This window comes from Triturus cristatus, chromosome 6, assembly GCF_964204655.1.
Source record: "Triturus cristatus chromosome 6, aTriCri1.1, whole genome shotgun sequence".
In the NCBI taxonomy this organism is placed as follows: domain Eukaryota; kingdom Metazoa; phylum Chordata; class Amphibia; order Caudata; family Salamandridae; genus Triturus; species Triturus cristatus.
Genome location: NC_140589.1, coordinates 1,068,532,378 through 1,068,557,314, shown reverse-complemented (window position 1 = coordinate 1,068,557,314; position 24,937 = coordinate 1,068,532,378). Strand labels below are relative to the sequence as shown.

The following is a 24,937-nucleotide window of genomic DNA, read 5'->3' as shown; positions in this document are numbered from 1 at the left end:
ACACCGATGTAAATTTTCTATCATCTTTTCTTATCTTAATCAAGCTTCTTATCTTTATGTATGGGCAGGTTATGTTGCGAGCCGTTGCATCGTTCTTGAGCTGTTTTAACAGATTGGTGACTTCAGTCATGCATGAGGGACGACAAGGAGAGAAAGGTATGGCTCTTCTATCATTGTGTGCTGTTGTAGATTACTGCAGAAATGAGCAGTTTTTGAACTTTTTTATCGGTTACAAAATGTACACATGGCTCATTCATCGTGTCTGTTGAGTTATGTCTCTACAACATTGAGGATTAAATGTATGTTTCTTTGTTTGTGGTCGCATTTGGTTGTTGTTGTAGTTTCACAATAAAACAAGTGAACTTAATATATCACCTGAAAACCCTGGAAGAGCTTCCTAGTTATGTTATTTTTAACCCAAATGTTTTGTCTTCTTATTTTCATATATATATCACCTGAAAACCCTGGAAGAGCTTCCTAGTTATGTTAGTTTTAACCCAAATGTTTTGTCTTCTTATTTTCATACTTGCAGCCTTCTTTTTAACATAATTGACTTCTTTACCGTTAATATAAGGATGCTTTTTATCCTCGTGTAGTTAAGCAGTTGGTGTAACCCTTGTTAATGTCAAAGTTTTTTTTTGATAATGTTTGCTAATTCAGGTGTTCCGAACGATATTTAAGCTGATTGATAATGGCAGGTATTAAGAGCGTAGGAAAAGTCTTAAACACGATTGTGGCTATCGGCGCCACATTGTTGATTGAATTCTGGTTGTCCTGGTAACCGGCACGCAAGTCGGCGCGCGCCAGGTTTAATTGTGAATTTTAATAAGTGACACCAACGTGTAAATCTGCGCGCGCCACAAAAAAACAAACAAAAAGGAAAACAAGTGCGTGTCTCGTATATTTTCAAGACACTGGGACAATTAAAGAAACCTAATGGAAGTCTCATCCCTTCATGAGCCATAATGCTATTTCACCTACTGAAGGAAGCCGAAATCTGGCTATTGAAGAAAATTATGCAAATCTCATGAGCCATTAAGGTTATTTATACTACTGAATGTTTATTTCCCATAGGATTGGAGCTACTTTATATACATGACTTAAGGAAAGTGCTGACTCTTCCACTTACGTGGTATTGAAGTATTGGATCACAAAGGATAACAAACTTTATTGTTTTAATTTTTTATGGTTATTTGTTGTGTTCATTTATTATATTAAATTATTATTTTAAGTTTTTGTGTTAGTTCATTGTATTAGTTTATTGCAGGTATGGCTAAGAGTCTATGGCTTCGCCTCCACCTTTTTTGTCTTCGCCTGGCGATCCACTAGTGCCGTGGAAACAGTGGAAGAAATTATTTCTCACATATATTTTGGCTATTGGTGGAGATCGGTATGGACCCCTTAGGAGACAAGCGATTTTACTTCATTATCTAGGGATTGAAGGAAGGAGGATTTATTAAGATTTGCCGGAACAGTCGTTGGGTATGGGTGACGGACAACCGCATAACGTCTTTGAAATGTCGATGCAAATCTTTGATATCCAATTTACCCCTAAGACTAACTTAGTATTGGAGAGACATAAGTTTTTTTCAAGAGTTCAGAAACAAGATGAGAATATAGCCTCCTACGTTGCTACATTGAGAGTTTTAGCATTGTCATGCCGTTTTGAACAATTGACAGATTCACTGATTAGAGACCAGATTGTTAGATGTACAAATGACAAAAGGATTAAAGAAAAGTTATTCAATAAAGATCCTAATTTAGAAGAGACTATCAAGATTGTTAAAGGAATGGAGCACACAACAATGTGGCTAAAAGAAATGAATGATACACAAAATGTGAAAGAAAAGACTAATGTTGATGAAGTGGCGCTAGTACAATCTAAGGAAAAATATAATGTTAAGGGTAGCGATATAAAGAAAAATGTGAAAATAAGGAGCAAGGGGAATACTGAGATGAAAGAAAAGAATAGTGATTGGAGAGAGTTGAAATGTTTCCGATGTGGTGCTCCTGGACACATTGCGTCAAGTGTACGATGTGCTGCTAGGAGTGTTCTTTGCAGGAAATGTGGAAGTAGGGGTCATCTTGCAAAAATGTGCCGGACCGGAGTTGAGTTTGGTGGTGCGAGAAGAGTTCAACAGGTGGACCAAGAATTGGACAGTGTTGAAGAATTGATTTCAACTGTTCAAATCATTTCTGTGGTGGATGGTAAAGTACAGGTTGAGGGTAATGATGAGAACTTGGGTGCATGTGTTGTAAAATTGGAAAGCACAGATAAACTGGAGAAACCTCATTGTCATGTGTTCCTGGATATGGTGTCTGTGAGAGTTTTGGTTGATTCAGGAAGTTTGTTCACCTTAATCTCCAAGCAAACCTTTGAAAATAATTGGGAGAACACAGATAAGTATCGGTTGAGTAAACCAGATATAAAAGCTGTAGGATATGCTGGAAGGAAAATAGAAATTCTAGGTATGTAATGGATGACAATTAATTTCAAAGGAAGTAAGGTGCATGGTAGAGTCTATGTTACTGATTATGGTTCAAATTTATTAGGATGGCGCCATCAGCGTGATCTTGGAATTATTATAAATCCTAATGCTGTTAAACCAGTTATGTTGGTTGATCATGATGAGGTGAAGGAAGTTTGTGATGAAAATCGTCCTGATGAAAGTCGTCCTGATGATCTGGTGAAGAGATATCCGGAGGTTTTTTCAGATAAGTTGAGGTTATTAAAAGGGTTCTCGCATAAGATCATACTAAATGATGGTGCAAAACCTATTGTGCACAAGGTGAGGAACGTTCCTAATGCTATGAGAGTGCTCTTAAAGGCGTAACTTGATAAGTTATTACAGCAACAAATAATTGAACCAATTGAAGCATCCGAATGGTTGGCGCCCATTGTGGTGGCGCCCAAGGGAGAGGGAAAGATCAGGTTGTGCATTGACTTGCGTGATTTGAACAAAAATATTTGGGTGGACAGACAACCACTTCCGACTATATCGGAAATGTTAAGAATGGAAGGTGGTGGTATGATATTTAGAGTTCTGTATATGACATCAGCATATCACCAGGTCGATCTACATGCACAATCTAGACATTTAACATCATTTGTCCCTCCCTTGGGTGCGTTCCGTTACAAAAGAATGCCGTTTGGGCTTGCCTCAGCGGTATTCCAGAGAATTATGAAAAACATATTTGAAGATTTAAAGCATTTGTTTTGTTTCCAAGATGACATACTTATTGTGGGAAAAAATACCTCTGAGAATGACAAACTATTTGATGAAGTAATGACGAGGTTGCAAAAGCATGGTTTGACTATAAAAAAAAGAAAAATGTCATATCAGTATGAATGAAGTAACTTATCTGGGGCACACTGTCTATGCTAAAGGTATTAGGGTTAGCGGAGTATTGCGCTAAGTTTGTAAAAGAACTTACTGAAATTGTAGAGCCTTTGAGGAGAATATTGAAAAAAGGAGTTGAATTTGAATGGAGTAAAAAGTGTGAAGTTGCATTTTCGCAGATGAAAAAATGTGTTATCCATGCTCCAACGTTGGGACACTTTGATGTTTCAGCAAAAACATACGTGACAACAGATGCAAGCAAGGTAGGGATTGGTGCAGTGTTGACACAAGTCAATGATGGAGTGGAAAACATAATTGCCTTCGCGTCTAGGAGGTTACAAGGTGCAGAAACTACGTATTCTGTAATTGAACGTGAGGCTCTGGCTTGTTGCTGGGGAATTCATCGATTTAGGTTTTTGTGTGGGGTATTCTCTTTAGGCTCAGAACTGATCACAAGCCTCTAACGTATATTTTCAAAGGTGGAGGAGGTCTAGAGCGAAATGTGACGCCACAAATTAAGAGATGGTTATTGTCAGTGATGGACTATAATTATGAAATTGAATTTGTGAAAGGTAGCAAACATGTTGTGGCAGATTACCTTTCAAGAATGCCAGTGGAAGGAGAATCTGATGATGTTGTTGCTCAGGTATCACCAAGAGATGGTGTGTTTTTGAATGGAGAATTGTCTATTATTGCAGAAGAATGGATGGCTGCAAAAGTAGAAGATGATGTTATGATGGAGGTAGAACGGAGAGTTGTGTGTGGTTGGGATGAGAATGAGAAATTGAGTGGGGTTATGCTTGAATATTTTAAGGTCAAGGAAGAGTTGAGTGTAGTTGGTGATAAGCTCATGAGCAGAGGTCAGTTTGTTCCTCCTAAGGGGATTCGTAAAAGCATTCTTGACATTGTTCATGAGGGACATTTAGGCAGAGGAATTGTAAAAAGGAAGGTAAGGCAATCATTTTGGTGGCCAGGATTGGATCATGATGTTGAGGAAAGGATAAAGAATTGTGTAGCTTGTGCTAACAGTGATGAGAACAAAGTGACTAGAGAACCGCCTCTAGAGGTCATGGAGTTTCCTGAAAGACCTTGGGAGAGATTGGCTGTGGATATTTTAGGACCTATATCCAAGTGAGGGCTGAGGAGCAGATACATTTTGGTGGATTACCATACCAAATGGTTTGTGCTCAAGGCTGTTAGTGAAGTGTCTTCTGCTAACGTTATTGAGTTTTTTGAGGAAGTTTTTATAGAGGAAGGTATTCCTAAGAGTATTGTATCGGATAATGGGGCACAATTTGTTTCAAGAGAGATGGAGAGTTATCTTTCTGGTATGGGAATTATACATGAGAAAGTGGCTCTTTTTAGACCACAGGCTTATGGCTTGGTTGAAAGGCTAAATCGGTTGGTGATGGATAATATACAGCTGTCACTTGCTAATCATCTTCCGTGGATGAAGGAAGTGAGGAAGATGATGTGGGTTCACAGGACTACTCCCCATTCTGTGACAGGTGTTTCTCCATTTGTTTCCTTGAAGGGAAGGCAACCTGGTGTCAAAGAGTGTCCTGCATGGTTTAGAGGAAGAGGTGGTGCAATGAGTGTGGAGGTTGATCGTGAGGAAATCAAAAGGAAAGCTTTGAATTCTCAGTATAGGAATGTAATGTATTACAATCAGAGGAAAGGGGTGAAATATTGTGTGGTGGCACCCGGTGATTGGGTGGCGGTAAAGAAAAGAGGATTTGTTCCCAAAGGAGAGAGTAAAAATTCAGCTCCATGCAGAGTAAGAGAGGTAAAACGTAGTGTGGTAGTTTTGGAGAATGGTGCTGTAAGGAGTATGGGTGACATATGTAAAGTTTAATGTTCTTTGGATGTAATGCAGTATGTAAATTTGTATGTGTTATTCTCATATCTAAGTATAGGCGACGTATGTAAAACTTAATGTTCTTTGGCTGTGATGCAGTATGTACATTTGTTTTATGTGTTATTCTCATTATTATTCATTGTTCTGTTTAAATTCATAAGAAGGAAGATGTGTAATGATCTGTAATGTTAGTAATGTAGAATCTTGTGAGGTCACCGATGACCTAGCATAGAATGTTGATTGAGGGTTTGAACAGTTGTAAGCTGGAAAGCGTTGGTTATGCTGGGGATGCTGCATTTGGAATATACTTTCTTCAATCAGTTTATGGAGTATCTTCTTTACAATTCTCAACCGAACTCCAGATAGATTTGACATCCTCCACAAAGATCAGTAAGATAAGAGGGGTAAATGATGCTGTAAGCTACAAACACCTGAAATAGTTCCCTCACTGATTATCGGTCTTACCGTTAATGTTGAACTAATTTCTGCTTTGTCAGAATAATAACACCCTAAAATCTGTAATCCCCTAATCTGCTGGCATCCAGGACACAGCCAACACCTTTACTGACCAGAAGCTCCATCACTGTGTCACCACGTGGCCATTAACCTGGCAGTTCTCTAGCAGATTGTAACATGCTTAAGGTTAAAGCAATAACCCTGTGATGAATGGTCTAGATCCCGTCTTCATGAATTTATACAGTGCTGTTTTGCCATTTTCCTACATAAGATAAGTCTTTTTTGTTTTTGTAAATAACTCTACATTACTAGATCAATAAATTATCCTGAATTGTCATATTATGTTTGTAATCATTTGAAAGTGGCTCTTCTTATTCTACAATATTCAGCCAACAAAAAAATCGCAAAATGAACACCTTCTCTATAATTGTTATTGACTCTTGATTCAAAGCCACTTAAATACATTGGCTTCTTACCCCACTAATAGAAAGAAATTTAACAGAATTAGCATGTAAGCCACATGGTACTAGAGAGAGCTCTGACGTTTGCAAGTTGTTTTTCTTCAAAGAAGTCTTTTAAGTCACTAGATGTGATGCCACTCCACCCTTGGTCCACAGTGTGCATGGACTTAAACTCCAGTTTAGATTGTTTTTTCTGCTATTGGCCATACACTGAAATGGCTTAGAGTTTGTTGTGTTCTTCAAAAAAAACTCAGGCACACATGATTCCATTTCAACACCAGTGTTTTGGAAGAACAGTCCAAGCTTCAACGACTCTATGTAGCTTATCTTCAGGGGACACCTTTGGAGGACCACCAAGTACCATGCGATGCCCTGCATGCTGGGGGCCTCCCTGTGTGCTTCAGGGTCCATGATTCCTCATCTCGACCATCAACACCGTAGACTTCCGACCTGAAGGGGGTGATGGAACCATCTTTCCAACATGGGGAGAGAATGTGGCCTTACAGCCAGGGCAGCCGACTTTAGAACTGGGAACCCATGTTAGTCCTCACATCTGCTAAACATCTTCTAATACTGGGCACATCATTAAATCTCCCCATACCTAAAAAATTGTGACCTTATATAATCTATTTGGTGATCATGTAAAGCACTCCAATGCCTTATGATCCATAAGAAAACTACAAAACAAAAAACAAAAAAAACATTTCTCCTGGTGGAGCTCTTAAGTATCTGTGCTTGGGCCAAAATGACATCTGAAACCTCTGCCTTGCTTTCCGCTTAAAGAAGACCTTAAGATGTCTCCGGAAGAGAAGCTGGGCACACTAAAAAATGCACCAACAAACATATTGTGAAACTCTAGACATTTTCTGGGAAGAAGATACTTTTTGTGCAGAAGAAGCAATGATTCAGGTCCATTGGAATCACGGCAGCCCAGCCAGTGACCAGCCTAAAAACCATATCTTTGATCGAGTCCAAGCATGATGCAGATGGTAACTGGTCCTTGAAGCAAGAAGATACCCAGTGCTGTAAGTATTACACCTGTCTCAGGGAGCCACACAACTAAACCAAGGTTGCAAATCTCAGGCTGAGATAAAGGACCACTTCTGTGGGAGTTTGGCATTGAGCATGAACAAGAAGGGCTGTTGCCTCCTGGACCCCTTCCACATTCAGGCTCTCTTTGGCACTGACAGTAGGCTTTGTAGTCATCCAAGCCTTTGCTGAAGGGTGTCAAGCCTCTATAGCCCTCGAGCCCTACTCGACCCAACAATACCGATCTCCTTCGCTCACATCCAAAGACACCACCAAAGCCAAAGATCCCATTGACGCTGAAGGCTTAATCGACAGCTGGGTCTGACGAGTTGGGAGGTGCAGATACTAAAGATACTACAGGAGGAACTTGATGTCAGGCAGAGGAGTTTCTCTATCCATGTCGTCAATGGGAAATTCTCAGTGAAACCACCTCTGCGGAGGCACTCAAAGGCACTCACTCGCAAGAGAAGTCTTGCCAGTGGCATCCCTCAGTATTTTGAACAGGTGCAGCACCAAGGCTAGGATTGCACATGATCTAGTGCACGTGCTTTCAAAACCTTTTCAAAGAGGCTGGTACCTCTGTGCCCAGGGTCTGCCTTTAGCATGGGCGAGTTGAGGCCAGGGCACCATTTTTCTGAGGGTCTCATGGAGCTGTGTGCATTAAGGTTATGCCAACAGCATAACCATTCTCATCTTGCTACAACCTTGTCTATGTCCCTGCTTGTTCGTTTCTGTCTGATTTGCCAGATCAAATTATTTTTAGTCCTTCATTATCATACAGCTGGTCATGTTTTTAACACCCCCTTAGCCTCCTTCCTTCATCTCTGTCCGTCTGCTGGCACGCATCAACAAAATCATCACCTACGTGTGGCAGCTAAACTACGGGTTATTTTGGTGAGCTGAGGGAGGTTCAGGGATGTTTGTGTTCAGGGGCCAGTCACTGCTCAGCCAGGGCCGACCAGTGCACACAAGAGACCCCCTGCTGCCTCATTTATTTCACTACCATCAGCAAGGGCGCCAAATTTCTCTCCGCCCATAGCGCTACCTTAGCAAAGGCCTACTCTGTCTGTGCCTATCTATAGCATACATATTTAGGCTGCGGCTAGATTGCTCCTAAAAAGAATGACCTAACGGGGGTCTTCAAACTGTTGGGCGTGCCCCTCTGGGGGACGTGGAGTCATCTGAAGGAGTGCGCTAGGTCCACACCCCCGTTGGTGTGTGAGTCCCATAACCATCTGACTTGCAGGTTTTCTTCGTGTATTCTGTAGCCTATTCCCATTATTGTACTTTTTGCCTTATTTTTAAAGGCAGATGGGCTTGTACTGCCAATGGCTTGGTCTTGACGTAAAGAGACCCCATTGCAGGAACAGCTTTGAAAACTCAGTAAGGGAGTGAGGGTGGGCAGGGAGGCTGAGCATTTTTCAGCGAAAGCCATTTGTAGTTCTTTTTTCAGCTATATGCAGACTTTTTAGTCCACTTGGTAGTAAAAACACAATGCATTTTGGCATTTGGCTCCAGCATTGCTGGCAAGTTTACAGATTGCTTATGTGTGACATTTCCACAGTTTTAAGGTACTTGTGAGTGACTTCTACTGCCAAATGTGTGACACTTCCTCACGTTAAAACCAAGCAATGGGGGCGTGGCCTAGCAAGCAGACATGGCGGACGAGTGCTAGTCAGCTCCGTCCAGCCCAACGTTTATCCGACGACTATTCTGGCTCCCTCGAACCCCTGACTAGTCCTGGAGGGAGCGTGGCGACACTGGTCACTGGCGGAGGGCGATCGGTGAGCGGAGGCGGCGACCGGCGGGGAGAAGCTCGGAGGCTGGCGAGGCGCGGCCTGGTGATCGGAGGTGGAGCCGGGGCCTCGATTTTGGTGAAACCCAGGAGCTGACGCGAGGCGCATGGCGGCCACAGGGAGCCTGAGGCGGCTGACTGCGGAGCAGACGGCCCGGCGGCGGCGGTGATCCTCGGGGGGCAGGTCGGCCCCTGGGACAGGACAACGCATGTCGGCATTGAGAGCACCGGTGAGCAGCTGAGGGGAGGGGGGGGGACGCCCCGGCCTACAGAGAATATGGGCTGTGGCTGATCAGTGCCCGGGAGTAAGGCCGGTTTCGGCGGCTCCGGGTTTCGGGGGGGCCCCCTCCCCGGACATTTGGTAGACGCAGTGGGCCAGTAGCAGCGGGAGGAACGAGCGCCCCCTCCCCCCCATAGTGGGGCTGAGTCTGGTGCTGGGGGATCGGCGGCTAGGTCGGGCTGCGGTGGTGGGACTGGAGAGCCCTCGCGGGAGCTGCCCGGGGGCTCCTTGGTCATCGGAGTCCCGGGGTGAGAACTGTAATCGGGCCCCGTGGTACCTCGGCCTTGGGGGTGCCTTGGGCCGCTGAGGATACTCGCCGGGCAGGGAGGGTGCTCCACCGGGGGTGCCCCGCGACGAGCCAGGGGCGTAGGGACGGCCAGAAGGAGCAGCGCGACCACAGGGAGAGGGCGGTGTACCCTGAGGGTCTGGCCTGTGCTAAGGTACGATCACCGACTCGGACTGGGGCGTCTGGGCCTATGATCGGCGACTGCATCGGGCCGCACCCCCTTTGAGACCACGGACGGGTGGTTGGAGGTCCGGGGGACGGTGCTGCTGGCGGGGCCCCGCGGCCTAGGTGCTGGACGACCTTGACGGGCGAATTGGGGTGAGGCTGGCTTGCGAGTAGAGGGCTGAGGCTCTCGCCGGTGGATTGCGGCCCCCGGGCCGGGGTTGCTTTCCCGCCTCTCGTCCGTCCTTCGCTCTGCTCCGTGTGCATGGGCCGGGCAGCGTCTGTCTACGGAGTGCCAACGCAGGGGAGACACTGGTGCGGGCGCCCCATCTGCCTTGATCCGGAGGTGCGGAGAGTGCGCTGCAAGCTACCATGACGAGAGACAAGGGTGGTGGTGGACCCACGAAACATGAGTCGATTGACAAGTTCACGGGTCTGGGTTCGACGGGTGGGGCCGCCGGGGCCACCCAGGACGTCGTACCAGACAATGCGGCATCGAGTGCATGAATACGCTTGGGTGAAGGGCTCTAAGGTTTATTAAAGAGTGAAAACCACTCTAGCAATACAAGATAAAGATCTAAGTAAAAGACAGAGGATTCAAATTCTTAACGTATACTTACCTGGGTCTTCTCCCGGGAGTGCTAGTGGCATCGGTATCCTGATTCTAAAGAACGAGGAAGAAAAGAAAAGGAACTAATTTCTCTTATCACACTGAAAGATTTGCGTGGTTGACCGTCCCCAACATACTCGGAAACCCCAGGATTTTTACCCTTTTCTTCCTTATTGAAGTCTATTTTCTCTTAAAATCCTTGCATTAAAATATTAATTTGAAAATCTGACAAGCCTCTGAAGTTGTATATCCGATCATTCCACCACATGATCCTGTTCCAAACTGCTCTGTGCACCCCATGTTGCTTTGCGATACAGATGCCCACGCTTTATATGTGTCCCACAGTCTACCAGGGATGAGACTGATGCTTCATTGTCTTTGAAAAATCCCAGTATTTCTGTATTTATCTCTTTTACAAATGCAGCATCTGTGAGCTCCCACGGGGAAAAGTGACAGGTAAATCAATGGCATGTGGTGGCTAGCATGTCAGTGATTCGTTGAACAAGGGAATGATCTCAGTGTGTGGGTTGAAGGCGTTTAATATGTGTAGCATAACCACATACATCTCTCGAGACCACCCAGTAGTCAGTACAGGACCCATGGGCAGTTGACACATGCATGCCCTACCCTCCCTTTTATCTGGATATCTATGTCTCCCTATGTCAGTAAGATCCTGCATCTTTAGGAGATGTTGGAGAGCCTCAGCTGCGGCGTTGTGGTTGCGGGTCTCTGGGTTTGAACCATCCTGTACCACACACCCACACAGCACCGTGGCGGGCGCTAGAGCCTTGCCTCCACACCTGGTGAATAAAATCCGGTTTGCCTGTATTAGGGAAATATGAATTAATAACTATAATGTGCTGTCCAGCTATGCGGGACTGTATAAGATTGTACTGCCCCTGCTGACCATTTTCCTCATATATAAGTAAAAGACAGTCCATGACTGACCAAGATGGTGGTTCCCCTTGTGCATGATTAGTAATTGGCTAGCTATCTTTGACAGCACCATCTTTCTAAGAATGTGGAAGATTTTTGTTTGCCTTTGTGTGTCTCTTGTAAGAGTGGTATGTAAATCTTTTGGCTGTCTAAGTTGGCAAGTATTTGGCTTGCCTTACTGGGATTGTTTATGCCTGAGACATTCCACGTTAGCAAGCCAATGGGTGCGGCAGGCACGTGGTGTGATGTCATTTGTGTATGCTTGTCTAGTGTGTTTTTTAGCTTACAAGTGACGCGTACTACTGATAATTGTATCAGGAGTTCTGTATTTGAAACAACATTATACTTTATTTAGTGTGTGATTGCATGTGTCCACCCTCTCCCCCCTACCAGCCACCCCAACCTGCCAATGAAGTCAACGCCCCCCACAAACATTTCAAAAAAATTAGAATGATATGTATCATAGTATGGTTTATTATACCCATACAACTCTGTTATGCAGAGTTTACCCTTTGGAGGAGTCCAGAGTGCGGGCCTTTAACAGTTCCTCTAAAAAGACTTGCTTGCCGGGCATATAGTCTAGAGGGCGGTGACGACGTGTTCATGCAGCAACGGTATGTAACAGAAGGCTCAATCCAGCTGTTGCGGTTGTGATTTTCCTATTTGTGACAAAGATTAATTACCTAGGTACCAGCCAAATACAAAATGCACCTGTTACATGAAGTATGCCTCCCAGCCCAGCAGCCCCACACAACGAGGCCCGTCCGATCCGGGGCTGTCTGCAGTGACAGTACCCCAAACAAGGGACCAGTGTAAAAGACATTTTGGTAGCTGTTTAGTTTCAGGTAGGTTAATCGATCCCTTACTTTCACTCCACGTCACTAAAGCTGGCCTCTGAGGAGCCCAGCTGTCTTGGTGAAGCTGATGAATTGTTTCCACCGCCTTTACGAATTGCGAGTTGGCCTGTGGATCAGTGAATATATATGGTATGTGATTTTGAATTGTGCCAGGAACATCATCGCATATGGAATGCCCACCTGTCGCAGCTTGTGTTTAGGAGGTAGGTATTAACATCTGGCCTCCTGAGTGAAGTCCAGATATATGGAAAGATTGGTTTTCCTCATGTAACAAGGGTTGCTTCTCTCGGGCAAGGCACAGGGCTGTCTTGGTAGTAAAATATACAGGCTATGACGGGTCTCTGTGGCACCTCAGGTGGAGGCTGTGGGCCCAAAGAGCTATGAGCTTGCTCCATTGCAAATAGTGGGAAGAAGGCATTGGATCCGAAGATGAATTTCAGGAGATTTTCCATGTGGTTGGCCATATTCCCTGAATTTTGGGATTCTGTGAGACCTACCAGGCGCAGGTTGTTTCACCTGGATCTGGCTTCTAAATCTTCATTTTTAGCTTTAACCGCATTTAGAAACTTTTAGCATTTCAAGTAGCTTCCTATTGGTGCCCGCTGTGTCGTCTTCGATAGTGGATATTTTTTGTTTCTGCCTCTGTTTTCTGTTAGTCTTGCTTTACATGCTTGGCCACCATTGCATCCACTTTCAAAGTCAGGGTGTCAAGGTTGCTGTCTATGGAAGTTAGGCTCTGCTGCACATGCTGTAGTAGAGAGCATATGTCAGGTTATTCGGTCTTTGGAAACCCCCTCCAGCAGGTCATTGGAAAGCGCCCTGGCAGCCTCAGATGAGTCGAAGCTCAGTTTGGCTTGTGTATTGTCAAGGATTGCCCTTGTATTTGTTTCATGAAGGAAATGAACAAGAAGCATGCCTATAGGAGGCTCTATCAGATGGTCCTCCCTTCAGAGTCCATCAGCCGTGGAACAGATGCGTTATTTCCTGGGCCTGTGCTGGATTGCAGGCCCGGCATCCCCACTATGCCGGGATTGCACAGCTAGAGTGCTGGTGCTAGGCTGTGGCAGTGGCAGTGTTCGAGCGGCGGGCGGCTTGAGCAGGCCATTGAGGAAATCAACATCCTCTTCCCAGCTTCGCCATTGCTGGTGTCTCAGGCAAGTTGTGTCGCAAGAGGGGGAAAGCAATCGGGTGAGGGAAGGCTTCAGTCATCAACAGGCGCCACAATTTCTGGGTCCATCTGTCGCATAAGTCTATGCTCCAATGTCACCCGGGGTTGTTACATTTAACAGGATTATTGACTTGATACAAGAAGTCTCACAGCAGTGCAGCCGTCTTGAAGCTGGGCACTGTAGTGCCCCCTGAAGGTTAGGCAATGTAGTTCAAATCCAGGTTGAATGGATTTGGCTTTGCTGCCCTCTTTTCACAATGAGTATTAAAAAAAAAGTGCCATTTTGAGGAGGATGGAGCTCGCTTTTTGTAGCATTGCTCTGTTTCTCAAGTGCAGCAAGCCTTTTGCCGTATTACTTACATGCAGTGCTGTACATGGCTAAGATGGCTGCTCTGCTCTTGTTTAAAGATCTGTAGTTCATGTTTGAGGAGGCACTCCATGATTGGATGAAGGAATTAGAATTTACTTTACATAGGTTTGATATAATTACCTTTATGGGCAAGAGGTGGTACTTAGATACCATCTTCAAATACTCGCTTTCGACTGAGTGCTTTAGTCCTCATTAGGCGTTGTAAGAAAATGTAACTGAGAATACTCTCTCGGGCACAAAGGTATATCCATAATATCAGAGGTTCCAAGGGTATTGAAATCCATTCACAAAGTACAGTATCGTCAACAGTACTTCCATGCATTAGGAATTGTTCTCAAGAGAAGACAAACTTGCCCCTTCGGCTGCAAGAAAACAACTTTAAGCATTTGTCTTGATGGAGTAAAAGAATTAAGGGGAGAGAAGGAAGAGACAAGTGTTGCTTCTATTTATGAAATGGTGAGCAGTGGCCTTTTAATTCTTTGAGTTCTTCAAACAACTCAGCATGTTTACTTTTGCCCCTTTACCAGGAAATTTTCACTAGTACTCCATTCAGTTCCCACCCTTATCATATGGAAATACCAGAGGAGGAAGTGCGAGGCCTTGCTTATTCAGGCAAAGATAGATTCAATACTGTCCCCAGAGAGGATGTTGACTAACGGCTAGAGCGGTAGACCGCAAAGCTTGGGAACCAGGTCCGAGCTTCGGCAGGGACGTTCAACATCCTGTGACTCTGGACAAATCACCTAAGCTCCCCGTGCCTAACAAAATGAATGAATGTCCTTCTGTAAGGCAACTGGTGCTCATGAAAAGCGCTCTGATAGCTTGACTTTGGCTGTTAAGTCAAACATTTTTAGCAAAGTATAAGTGCTGTATGGCAATTTTACCGCAAAGTTGCAGACTGCAGCTTTATAAGTTTTTTTTCTGTAACTTCAAAACATGTACTTTTATGCCCATGATCACCCAACTTCTTCTCTTATTTGAGGTTGGTGGGGTGCATTAGCAATTTACTGCAACTCACTTCAACGTGACGTCAGCACAAGGGTATTGACTAAGGTGATGGCAGTGGTTTTGCCCCAAAAATGAGCTATGTCTTTCTCTTTTGTTGACTGCACAATGAAAGCAGATTGTGTCTGTCACATAACTCTTCATTGGCTGAACTTTCGGTGATTTCCTGAGATTTTCCTTCAATGTTTGATTCTCTCCTGCTATAATGTTAATAGATATCAGAGTGGTCCGAGACGTGAATATCAGAGTGGTCCTGGATGTGAAAAGTGAAAGGCCTTTCCATCTGTTTCTCTTACCATAAATCAACTATTCTGCCCCGTGGTAGCGACACAGGTCATTATCTTAGCTTGCTTTTTTCCGTGGTAGCCTCTAGACTCTTTTTCTTTCCTCCTCTTGCTGTTGTAAGGATGAAATCACAGCAGTGTTGGATGGGGATGGCCGAAGCAGGCTTGGGGAGTATCCGTGTGTTGCAGTTCTGGTTTCTAAAGGAGTTAAGATCTGCAGAGGTAGATTTGGGAGGAAAAGTTGCATGAAGAGCTTTTCTTTCAGCCTTGGTCTCAATTGTCTGTAGTCTCAAATAACTCTCTATTAATTTGGGGGTGGAGGCATCCGGTGAACATTTCACTCAATGGCCTTTGGATGCCTAAATTGTTTTTTCTTGCCATATCGGTCTGCTTTAGCTGAGGGCTATCGGTGGCTGTGTTCCTTACCTCAGTGAAGAACAGTGTTCATGTTGTGAGTCCAACTGTGGCATAGAAATACAGTATACAGAATCTGATTATATTTGGGAAAACATGCCGAATATGTTTCTCTAGAGCCATATTTCTCTGTGTTCCACATACAAGAGTGAACTGTGCTGAAGCAGTTGCTTTCAGCAGTCTGATGGTAACCCTCCTTAAGTGGAAACTGAACTCTGAGGTAGAGGAAATGAATTTTGCTCACTGGGAAACACATGCTATAGGACTCTTTGCTTTGAGAGCCAACATCAAGTGTTTTCTTTTTCCAGTTAAAAAAAAATAAATTAGGATTGTCTTCTGCAGTGCAGTTTTCTTCCAACGCTTGGGCTTCCCAAAGTGTATAGAAGGTTGGGAGCCCATTACGCTGAGCTGGCTCAGTGTTCCAGATTAGACATGAATGAAATGGTACAGCGATCAGGATGTCCATGTGTGAGCGCTACAGTTAATTTTGTGGAGATTGGACTTTCCCAGCAGACCTGTAGAGTGATCCATCTGAATGTCGCCACACTATGCCTTTAATCTTGGCTGCATAGAGGATCCCCTTTAGTAGGTGGTTGCTTTTGAATGAAGTTGTAGACATTGTGCTGGTCTCCTGTCAATACAAGATATGTCTCCTTTTGGCCATAGTTAAAATTATTGAAGTCTCTCTCCAGTTGGTAAAGATAGCTTGTCAATGCATTAATCGCAGTATACTGTGGACCAAGCACATCAAGTCGTATGTGCCTGCCCTCCCGCTCTTAGGCATACCTACACAGCAGAGTTACCCAGCCGCCGTAAACGTACGACGCTGCAGTGTGCTTGGCATAGATACACTTGGTGACCTTTTTCAAAAGGAGTGCTTACTCTTCTTTCTGGAGCACAGACTTGTATGGCCTACATAAAGCCAGCTTCTTACCCGTAGAATAACTAGAGCTTGCCATACGCATTGAGACATTACTGATTCAGAGACATCCACTAACCCAATAATGCGAACATTCGCACAGTGGAACATTACTACACAACCCAAAGCATGGCAGGTACATTAACACAACACCTCCCGGGAGGACAAACATTTAAAGTCCACTCCTGGAATGCCAATGGCCTGGGGCATTGGTTGAAACAGGGCATTGTGGTCAAGTATGTGAACTGACATGACCCAGATCTGGTCCTACTGTAGGAGATGCATCTAACAGGAAAGTTGATGCTACCGCCTGCTAGCCCATGCTGGGTTCACGGGTGGCTCTGGAGGAGTAGAGATTTTGGCACGCAAGTCTTTGCTCCCAAGTGGCCAACACCTAGGTTGATCTGCTGGGGTGCTATTCCACCATTAGCAGCTATTGGAATGGCAGGCACAGGGTCTGCAATCAGGCGGACTGATCAAACTCGGCAAATTGTTGATGGAGACGCCCGATGGCCTAGTGATCGTGGGGGGTAGACTTAAACCTAATGCTGCAGGGGGACCTTGACATGGTAACTGTGACTGGAACACAACCCCGACCAGATACCTGTCTGCATGCTTTCTTGGAAGCAATTGGAATCATGAACCTATAGAGGGAGGAAAATCCCCGGTAAAGACAATACCCGTATGCCTTTAATTTTATGGGCGCTCTCTCCCAATTAGATTATTTGCTGACTTAGCTCCAAAGCTGTGGAGAGTTCAGGCACACCGACTATCTACCCCGGGCATTTCAGACTACTCCCCAGTGGTCACTACCCTGTATTTGTCCCAAGTCCCGACACAGGCGGGATGGAGACTAATCTCTGGGAACTCACGGACTGAGAAAAAGACAGTCTGTACAACAGGCCACTGTCATATTTTCAAGACTACGCAGGGGTAGCACCCTCCCAAGTTTCATTGCAGGAAGCCTGTAAAACAGTGCTGAGGGCTCATCTGAAAGCACAGTTTGCGGGCGAAAAAGAAGGAAAGGGAGAGGGAGTGCTGGGACCTTGCGCGGGTAGGTGGAATATGTGGTGAACCGCATCTTGCAAGCTCAACCGGTGGAGACCCTTAGGGGTGGATATAGACTCTTGATATAGCGCGAGGCTCCGACCCAAAACAGGCACATGCAGAGCAGACTGTCTTGAGTCGGGCAACAAGGCATTGAAGATGTTGGCATGGCTGGCCAGGTGGGAAGAGGGACACAGATGGATCTATAGAGTATCTAGAAAGAGAAAGAGAATGGCGGATACACAGGACACCATCTCACAGACATTCGTGGAGTACCTAGGACAGGTATGCCAAATATGGCTCTGGGACATCGGGCTATGTAGATGGCTTCATCAGGGACATCCAGTGCCATAGCTTGGGATAATGCAAGACGGCCTCTGGAGGCGGAGATATCAGAAATAGAAATTTTGGAGTACCTGACCCAACTTAAGGGAAGTTAGTCACCGGGTCCGAACGGCCTCCCGTTGGGAGTTCCTTAAATTAATGAAATCACACATGTTGGTCCCCATACCTGCCATGTATGGTGAAGCCAGAGAGCAGGGCATACTGCAACCAGACCTACACCAGGATGACATTTTACTAATCCACAAAGAAAGGAAGCCGTCCGAGGAGTGTGCCTCATGGAGGCCAATTTCACTTCTCCACATGGAGACGAAGGTTTTGGCAAAAGTGTTGGCAAGCAATCTGATCCAAGTAGTGGACATGGTTGTCGCTCCAAATCAGTCAGGGTTCATGCCCTACAGATCCACCAATCATAATTTAAGGAGTATTTTCCTTTAGGAAAGAATTAAAGACCTGGTTATTCATATAAATTTTCTTTGTCAGCAGTATTTTCAGCTTCTCTTAGGTGGTTAGCATACAGCGCCAGGACACCTCTGGGTAACAGAGCGCTATAGAAGTCTTTTTAACATAACATAATTTAAGGTGCTTATTTGGCTGCCTGCCCTGGAGCGATCGACTACAGGAGCGATACTGCTGGCCCTTAATGCTGAGAAACTATTTCACTTGGTGGAGTGGCCATACCTATTTGCAATCCTGCAGAAGATGGACTTCGGCCTGTCATTCATGGAGTGAGGAAGACTATTATTCTGGGAGCCCTTGGATCATATCAAGGTCAACAGAGCACTCAACAGAATTTAGGCTAGGGTGGGGCACAAGGCAGGGGTGCTCTTTATCTCTTTCCCAGCCCCCCTGTTGTCCACAGTGGCTGTTAGACCATTGGCGACGTGGCTACGAGGAGACACTCTTATTTGCGGCTTGAAGTGGGATCCGTACTGGGAGGTTATGATCTCGCATTACGGAGATGACATTCTCTATCTAGCAGACCCTGAAGGATCGGTCCCAAGAGATCTGTTGCTTCTCAAGGTGTTTGGTGAGTTTGCCGAAATTTGTATTAACTAGAGTAAATCGGTGGCCTACCTGTTGACTGACTGAGCGCCGGCGAGCATCTGGGTCTACCCCATGCAATGCGTGATGAGGGACTTCCAATATCTCTGCATATACATAACCACGTACAGAGAAATGTTCTTTCGAAAAAACCAGGCGGAGAAACTGGAAGGGTGTAGGAGAGATGTAAAATACTGGCGGAAGCTACCTCTGTACATGCTGGGCAGGGCTGCACTGTAGTCCATGATCTACCTACTCAAATTCCTCAATATTCTCCAAATCACTTTGTATGAAATACCTGACCCTTTGGTCTGGAACATAGAGGCCACAAAAAGGCTACTACTGTGGTATGGAGCGGTGCCCAGAATAGCACTGGCATCCCTGACCAGAAAACCATGCGACCGAGGGGGCAGCCATCCTCCATCTTAGATTAGAATACTGAGCAGCCCAACTGTTGGTGGTATATGACTGGGCATTCTGACCATATTGGGAACTTTGCCTATTAGAGACAGGAGAGCAGTGGCCCCTGGGGGCTACGGGTGTGACGTACACGGAACAGGCGGGACGACCTATCTGCTGACTGCGACAGCTGTGGTGGTTAAGATTTGACAAAAGGCGAAAACTCTACTGGGGTGGAAGGGGAAAATGACGCTAGAGACACCTCTGTGGGTTTCAGGGATGTTGAAGGAAATTCATACAGTACATGGATGTGGAAAGTGGGACCTTATAGGCATCTCAAAATTAGGAGATGTCTGGCGGGAAGAGCATAGGATCCCTTGTGCAGAGCTCCGTTAACAATTCAAGCTAACAGAGGGTCAGTTCCTTTTCTACCTACAAGTTCAACACATACTACAGGGATATGAGACCTTACTAAGTGATGTGGCGGAGTACCAGCTAATGCAGTTAAAAATACTTCATAGGACATACTAATTCACAAGGATGACTTGTTCGCGATGGGTGGGATTGGTTACGACCTATGCTTGAGGGTGTGTTGGCAGAGGGGAACTTTGATACATAAACGGTGAAGCTGCCATGCGATAAGGGCCTACTGGGAAACTATAAGCGGCAAGATATCCCAGGTCATTGATCGTAAGCTTGACTTAACACCATGCCCGGTGATGCTGGGGATTTGGGGAGAACTCACCTAGGATAGGTATTCATTAATATTCAGCGACGTGGAGTTGATTGTGGTACGGATAGACATAATCGATACTAGGGGGTGAATACAATCCCGAAGGTGGCAGACTGGGAGGGAAACCTGAACTGTTGCATGAGGGCTAACAAACTGGTTTATCAGGTGTGTGGATGCCCACACAGATTTAAGAAAGTGTGTGGCCCCTGGCGGTACTTGGAAGACGGTGTGGAATGAGACTCGATGGTGCGACTGTATCCAGGGGCACCCATGTATGGAGATGTCCGGGGGAGACCAGCTTGGTGGAATAGTGCTGGTTTTGTTGTGGCCCTGGTGGGGGCGGGAGGTGGGTGCTCCTGGGTTGTGTTCTTTGTCACTAGTCTGTCTGTGGAGTAATACTCCAAAAACTGATTAAAAAAAATTAAAACAAACTTTGCTTACAGTGAGCACCAGCTGCATGCTCCCAAGTGCTCATATTGGGCCACAAGGGAACACACGGGGGTCTCCCTGAACAAATGTTGCAAGACTTGGAAGCAGAATATAGGCAGGGCTCTCCATAAGTCTGAATGGGATGACAAGTCGCAGTGCCCACACTCCGTGTTCCAAAGTGCATGTTTTAGAAACATACATAGCGTATTTAACCCCCCAACTTAACTGAATGTTCGTGATGCTCATCTACTCTGCCTGCACCGTAATTCCCCACATGCAGACCTCCAACATATGTTATGATCCTTTCCTTCACTGTTGCAATACTAGTGTAAAATCCACTACTCCCACGCCACTGAATCCCAATTCTGCAGACTTGAGTTCTGGGATGCTTGTGCTCTTGGATTGCTAATGCGCACAAAGAAGAATTAGGTGGCAGCTCATTTTGTGGTTCTGGCTCTAATATTAGCAAAGCACGCCCTTACCCTAAACTAGATATAACAATCGTCACTGACATGCTTGTGTGTCATGCTGCATTACTCTATTGGGGTGAAGCAGAGAGCAGTGCTTTGGATGTGACGAAACCGAGACCTGGGGGAATATCCCAGTTGAGCGGGATGTCATGCTCCTTTTAGGCAAATACAGGACTCTCCTTCTTAGCGTCACACTGTAAGAGTTTGTCCATGCATATGCGTAGCACTCACTTCACTGCCTCTAATTTTCTACAGAACTATAGCCATTACAATGTCCTATCTGATGTTAACCGTCTCACTACGTTCTCCCCTGTATACTTTTTAGATGCCCTTTGGCCCGCTTCTTCCATTAACATGCAATATTGAAATTTGCTGCAGTAGCGCCTGGTGCCTCAATTACTAAAATTGCCTGAATTGCCCAATTATTGTTAGTCAGCTGGTACTAAACCTACTGAACTCCCTTATAGCTCTACCCTGACAGCATTATACATTTGTCATTTACCATCCTGTGTTTAATCTAATCTACCAGCTAAGTCATTGTAAGATGATTGTGCTTGTCATTGGAAATACTATGTACCAAGTACTACCTTGTTAGTGTTCCATGTTGTAGTTTCAAAATATCCAGTAAAAAGATTTTGTTTAAATAGACGTAGTTCCTCTCATGGGGTAGATATATCATGTCCAATAATTTAGGTTCTTGATTTTCCATGTTTCCCTAGTTAAGGATGGACTTAATGTAGGCCTATAAAAAAGAGCTTCAGGTTCGCAATCCATGCTTTTCAGTGCTCTCTGGAGCAAGTCTCTTAATTCAAACTTCCCATAGCCCTCCGGGTCCCTTAATAATCTCTAACATTTCTTCCTGAAGCCTTTCTATCACCAGTTTGATACTGAGTTGTGTTCTAATCTTCTTCAAGGGAAACCTCAAAAACTGAAGGCAATAATTCTTTCCGTTACACTGCACAGCTTCTTCCTCTTTCTCCACCATCCAACACTCTTGACTGAGTTGTATTCTGAAAGGACTTTAAAGGATTTGTGACTAGAACTAAAACCTAACGAACAGCTAGTTGTTTGTTGGACTTTTTGGGTGGGAGGGAAGGAACACTGGTTTCCAGACTGTTGCCTTGAGCTTCTTGGAAGCAAAATCTAATGGTAATGGATTGAATGTTGTTTGGGGAAGTCTTCTATCTGCTTTAGCCTTTGCTCGTCACTTCTTTGCTATTCTATTTCCTCTCCTTGTGCTCTACCTCAGAATAAAATGTCTGCCACACTCCAATTTGAAGTATGTTCTTCTATGAAAAAATGTTTACAAGTACACTCCAGCAAACTACCGCCTTTAAACCACAGCACAGTGACCCCTTCTTGCCAATCTTACCTGACCAGTCATAAACCCTGTGCTATACTGCCCGGAGACCTGTTATTTATGGTTCAGACAAATAATCACTCCCTGTACTAAAAATAGATATGCTTTTCTTAACAAACCAGAAAGCTAACGGTTGTTAATTTGTTTTTCAAAACAGTATCATTTAACACGTTACATTCTTTGAACTGTTTTAGACATAATTGTAGGCAATCTGATATAGGAGTCGTTGGTTGATCTTTATGATTTTAATTTTGCAAATGATCTTCCAGGAGCAGTATCTAATTTGGACGCTGTAGTGAAATGTGCACAACTTGTGGAGAGGATGTATGCGCACATTGCTACAAAAATGGAGGAGTTCACAGTGTTGTCAGCATGTATGGTCTCTCAGTACGTTAACGAACTTCAGAAGGTAAGTTAATAAGATCTGCAGTATATTGTTGGTAAAAGAGGGGTGGTTGTTTAAAAATCTAGAGTGACATGACCAGATCATAGCCATTGTCATACGAGAACATGACCCAGATCTACTATGCATAGTGTGATTCTAAAGCAAATCACTGATTAGTCAAAAACCCAGAATAACCAGTAGAAGCGATCAGATTTTTGAAACCTAGGCATATGTAGAATACCTTCTGATGAATACCACTCATCACAAGGTATTAAGTGATTCTGTTCTCTTGTTTATCAGCTTCCAGAGGAAGCATGTGTTATGGCTATTCTCCACACTGCACAGATTTTACTGTTACTTGTGGCATTGGCTGTTGCATACCCGTATATATTGCATGGCGCTTGGCACACCTGACAATTCAGACAATTCATTAAGAGGACATGCCCATTCAAAAACATTTGGGGTGGGGACATATAAACTCGTAGAAAAGCAAAGAGGTCCCCAATCGACCAGTCGTTACAAAACATGTTGTAAAAAATCAAATGCATGTTCGCACTTCTTGTCAGGTGTATTGTGAGAAAAAATATATTCTTTGAACGCATCCACCTACTTTCTAGGGATTTTCTCAAATTAAAGGATGAAACTCTCTTGGAAGGGTACTGGGATCTTATTACAAAGCCCTATGATCGCAAATTGTACCACCAGTTTAGGATAGGTGCACTACCCCTACGCAGGTTTACAAGTAAATGGAATTCTACAAGTAACGATAAGTGCGCATTTTGTCATGATCTTAGCGAAAGTATTGATCATTTTTTATTTGTTTGCCCTGTTTAACACCAGCCGAGGAGCATCTGGTTGAAACCAGTATGCGTGGCTTTGAATACAAGATCGGCAATGGTTGCTAAGAGAATACCGAAATCAGACACTACAAACCTTGTCGTAATTGGTGTAACAAAGTTTTTGAGCTGGGCTTTGGCTTTAGGTAATAAAAAGGGGGGGGGGCAAAGTAGCTGGTCAATGATGAAACTCGGGACCTCTTAGCAGCGGGTAAAGTTTGAACATTAACTTCTGTGTGGTTTACAAGTTGATTAACCCCTGTAAATTAATCGATGAAGATTAAGCCTTTTTGCTGAGTTATATATTTAATCTTTTTTAATACTTTTTTTAACATGTATTTATTAACTTATTAATTATTGTTGTTGTGATATAGTTTAAGTCTTAGATTTAGCTTATGATGGTGTATTTTAAAAACAATTAAATCTGTTTTATCCTTGTAAACTCTTGTCTTTTATGATGAAAATTCGTAATAAAGACCTAATGAACTGAACTGATAAACAATTTTATAATTACATTCATGATTTGATCTTCAGTGCATGTCATCCAAGTGCCACCTAAAAGTCAGTCAAATTCCCTTTATTCGCTTAATTAAAACCATAAAAGCATACTACATAAAACACATTATTTACTACAATTACACAAACACCAACAGGGTACAAAATTGCATCTAGATCATCTGCAGAAACGCAATTCATGGTATAATAATTAAAATTCACCATAGTTAAAAATGATCTAATTCATAGCGATCCCTCTCTTTTTCTTTATTCTGACCGCTGCTGTCAGAAAACTAGCTATATTAAAAATTTCCCAAACATTAGTCAGCAATTGCAAATATATAAAAGCAGGTCTAGCCTTTAAAAATCCTTAACCCCTTCAAATAGGTAAAATGAACCGGTTCCGGATGTGCATAAAGTGCTCACAGAATAAAACAAACCCATGTCCTCAATCTTTTTCCATCCCTTTGGTTCTGCAAGAAATCGATGTAATTGATTAAATCTAAACCTCACTAGAAGGAAACAATGGTGCTGATTAGTTACTATGCTTAGATAGGGTTCCATTGCACTTGAAGTGGATAACAATTGATGTGTCCGCACCAATGGCTTTTTCAGTTCCCTGGCCTCTATCCGTCTGTGACACCTGCAGGTATGTATTTTTAACCCAAATCAAATCCACCTCTAGCAGCTTTTCTGGAAAGTTGAACATCTCTGGGCTTCCTAAATAAGTGGCGAGCCTTTTCACATAGCTCATCCAGGGGATTCTGCTTGCATGATCAAGTGCTATGCAATCGCAAATAATTTTACGGTTCATCCCTAGCTCCGGGTTTATCCACATTCCTATCCAAATGAGTAAAGTTGCCATACCGATTAGGTCTGATATAAAACCTAGACCGGTTTCTTGGTGGATTATATAAGATGTTGTTGACTGGCACAGATAGCAAATTTCTTAGGAATTTTTTTTCTATTATTTGGATATCCCTACCTTCTCTGTATCCCCAAAGGTCAGAGCCATAGCTTGCTATGGTAATACATTTGGCACTGAATATATTTAGCATTGCTTGCATTGGCTTTGCCCTATTCTGCGTGCAAAGTCAAGGACAGCCAGGGTAGATCTGGCCAGTACATTTCTTTTTGCTTTAATTTGTGGTACCCATGTAGCCCTT

At 44.1% G+C, this 24,937-nt stretch overlaps 1 protein-coding gene across 2 annotated transcripts in view; it reads left to right on the top strand.

The window, feature by feature from the left end:
- The window catches only part of URB2 (URB2 ribosome biogenesis homolog), a 423,522-nt gene that overhangs the window by 327,260 nt on the left and 71,325 nt on the right, over positions 1-24,937 (top strand). For both annotated transcript variants that reach the window (XM_085611919.1, XM_085611920.1), the window contains exons 8-9: positions 69-156; positions 22,325-22,464. In XM_085611919.1, coding sequence (XP_085468045.1) covers positions 69-156; positions 22,325-22,464 — 228 coding nt within the window. The remainder of the gene's footprint in view (positions 1-68; positions 157-22,324; positions 22,465-24,937) is intronic.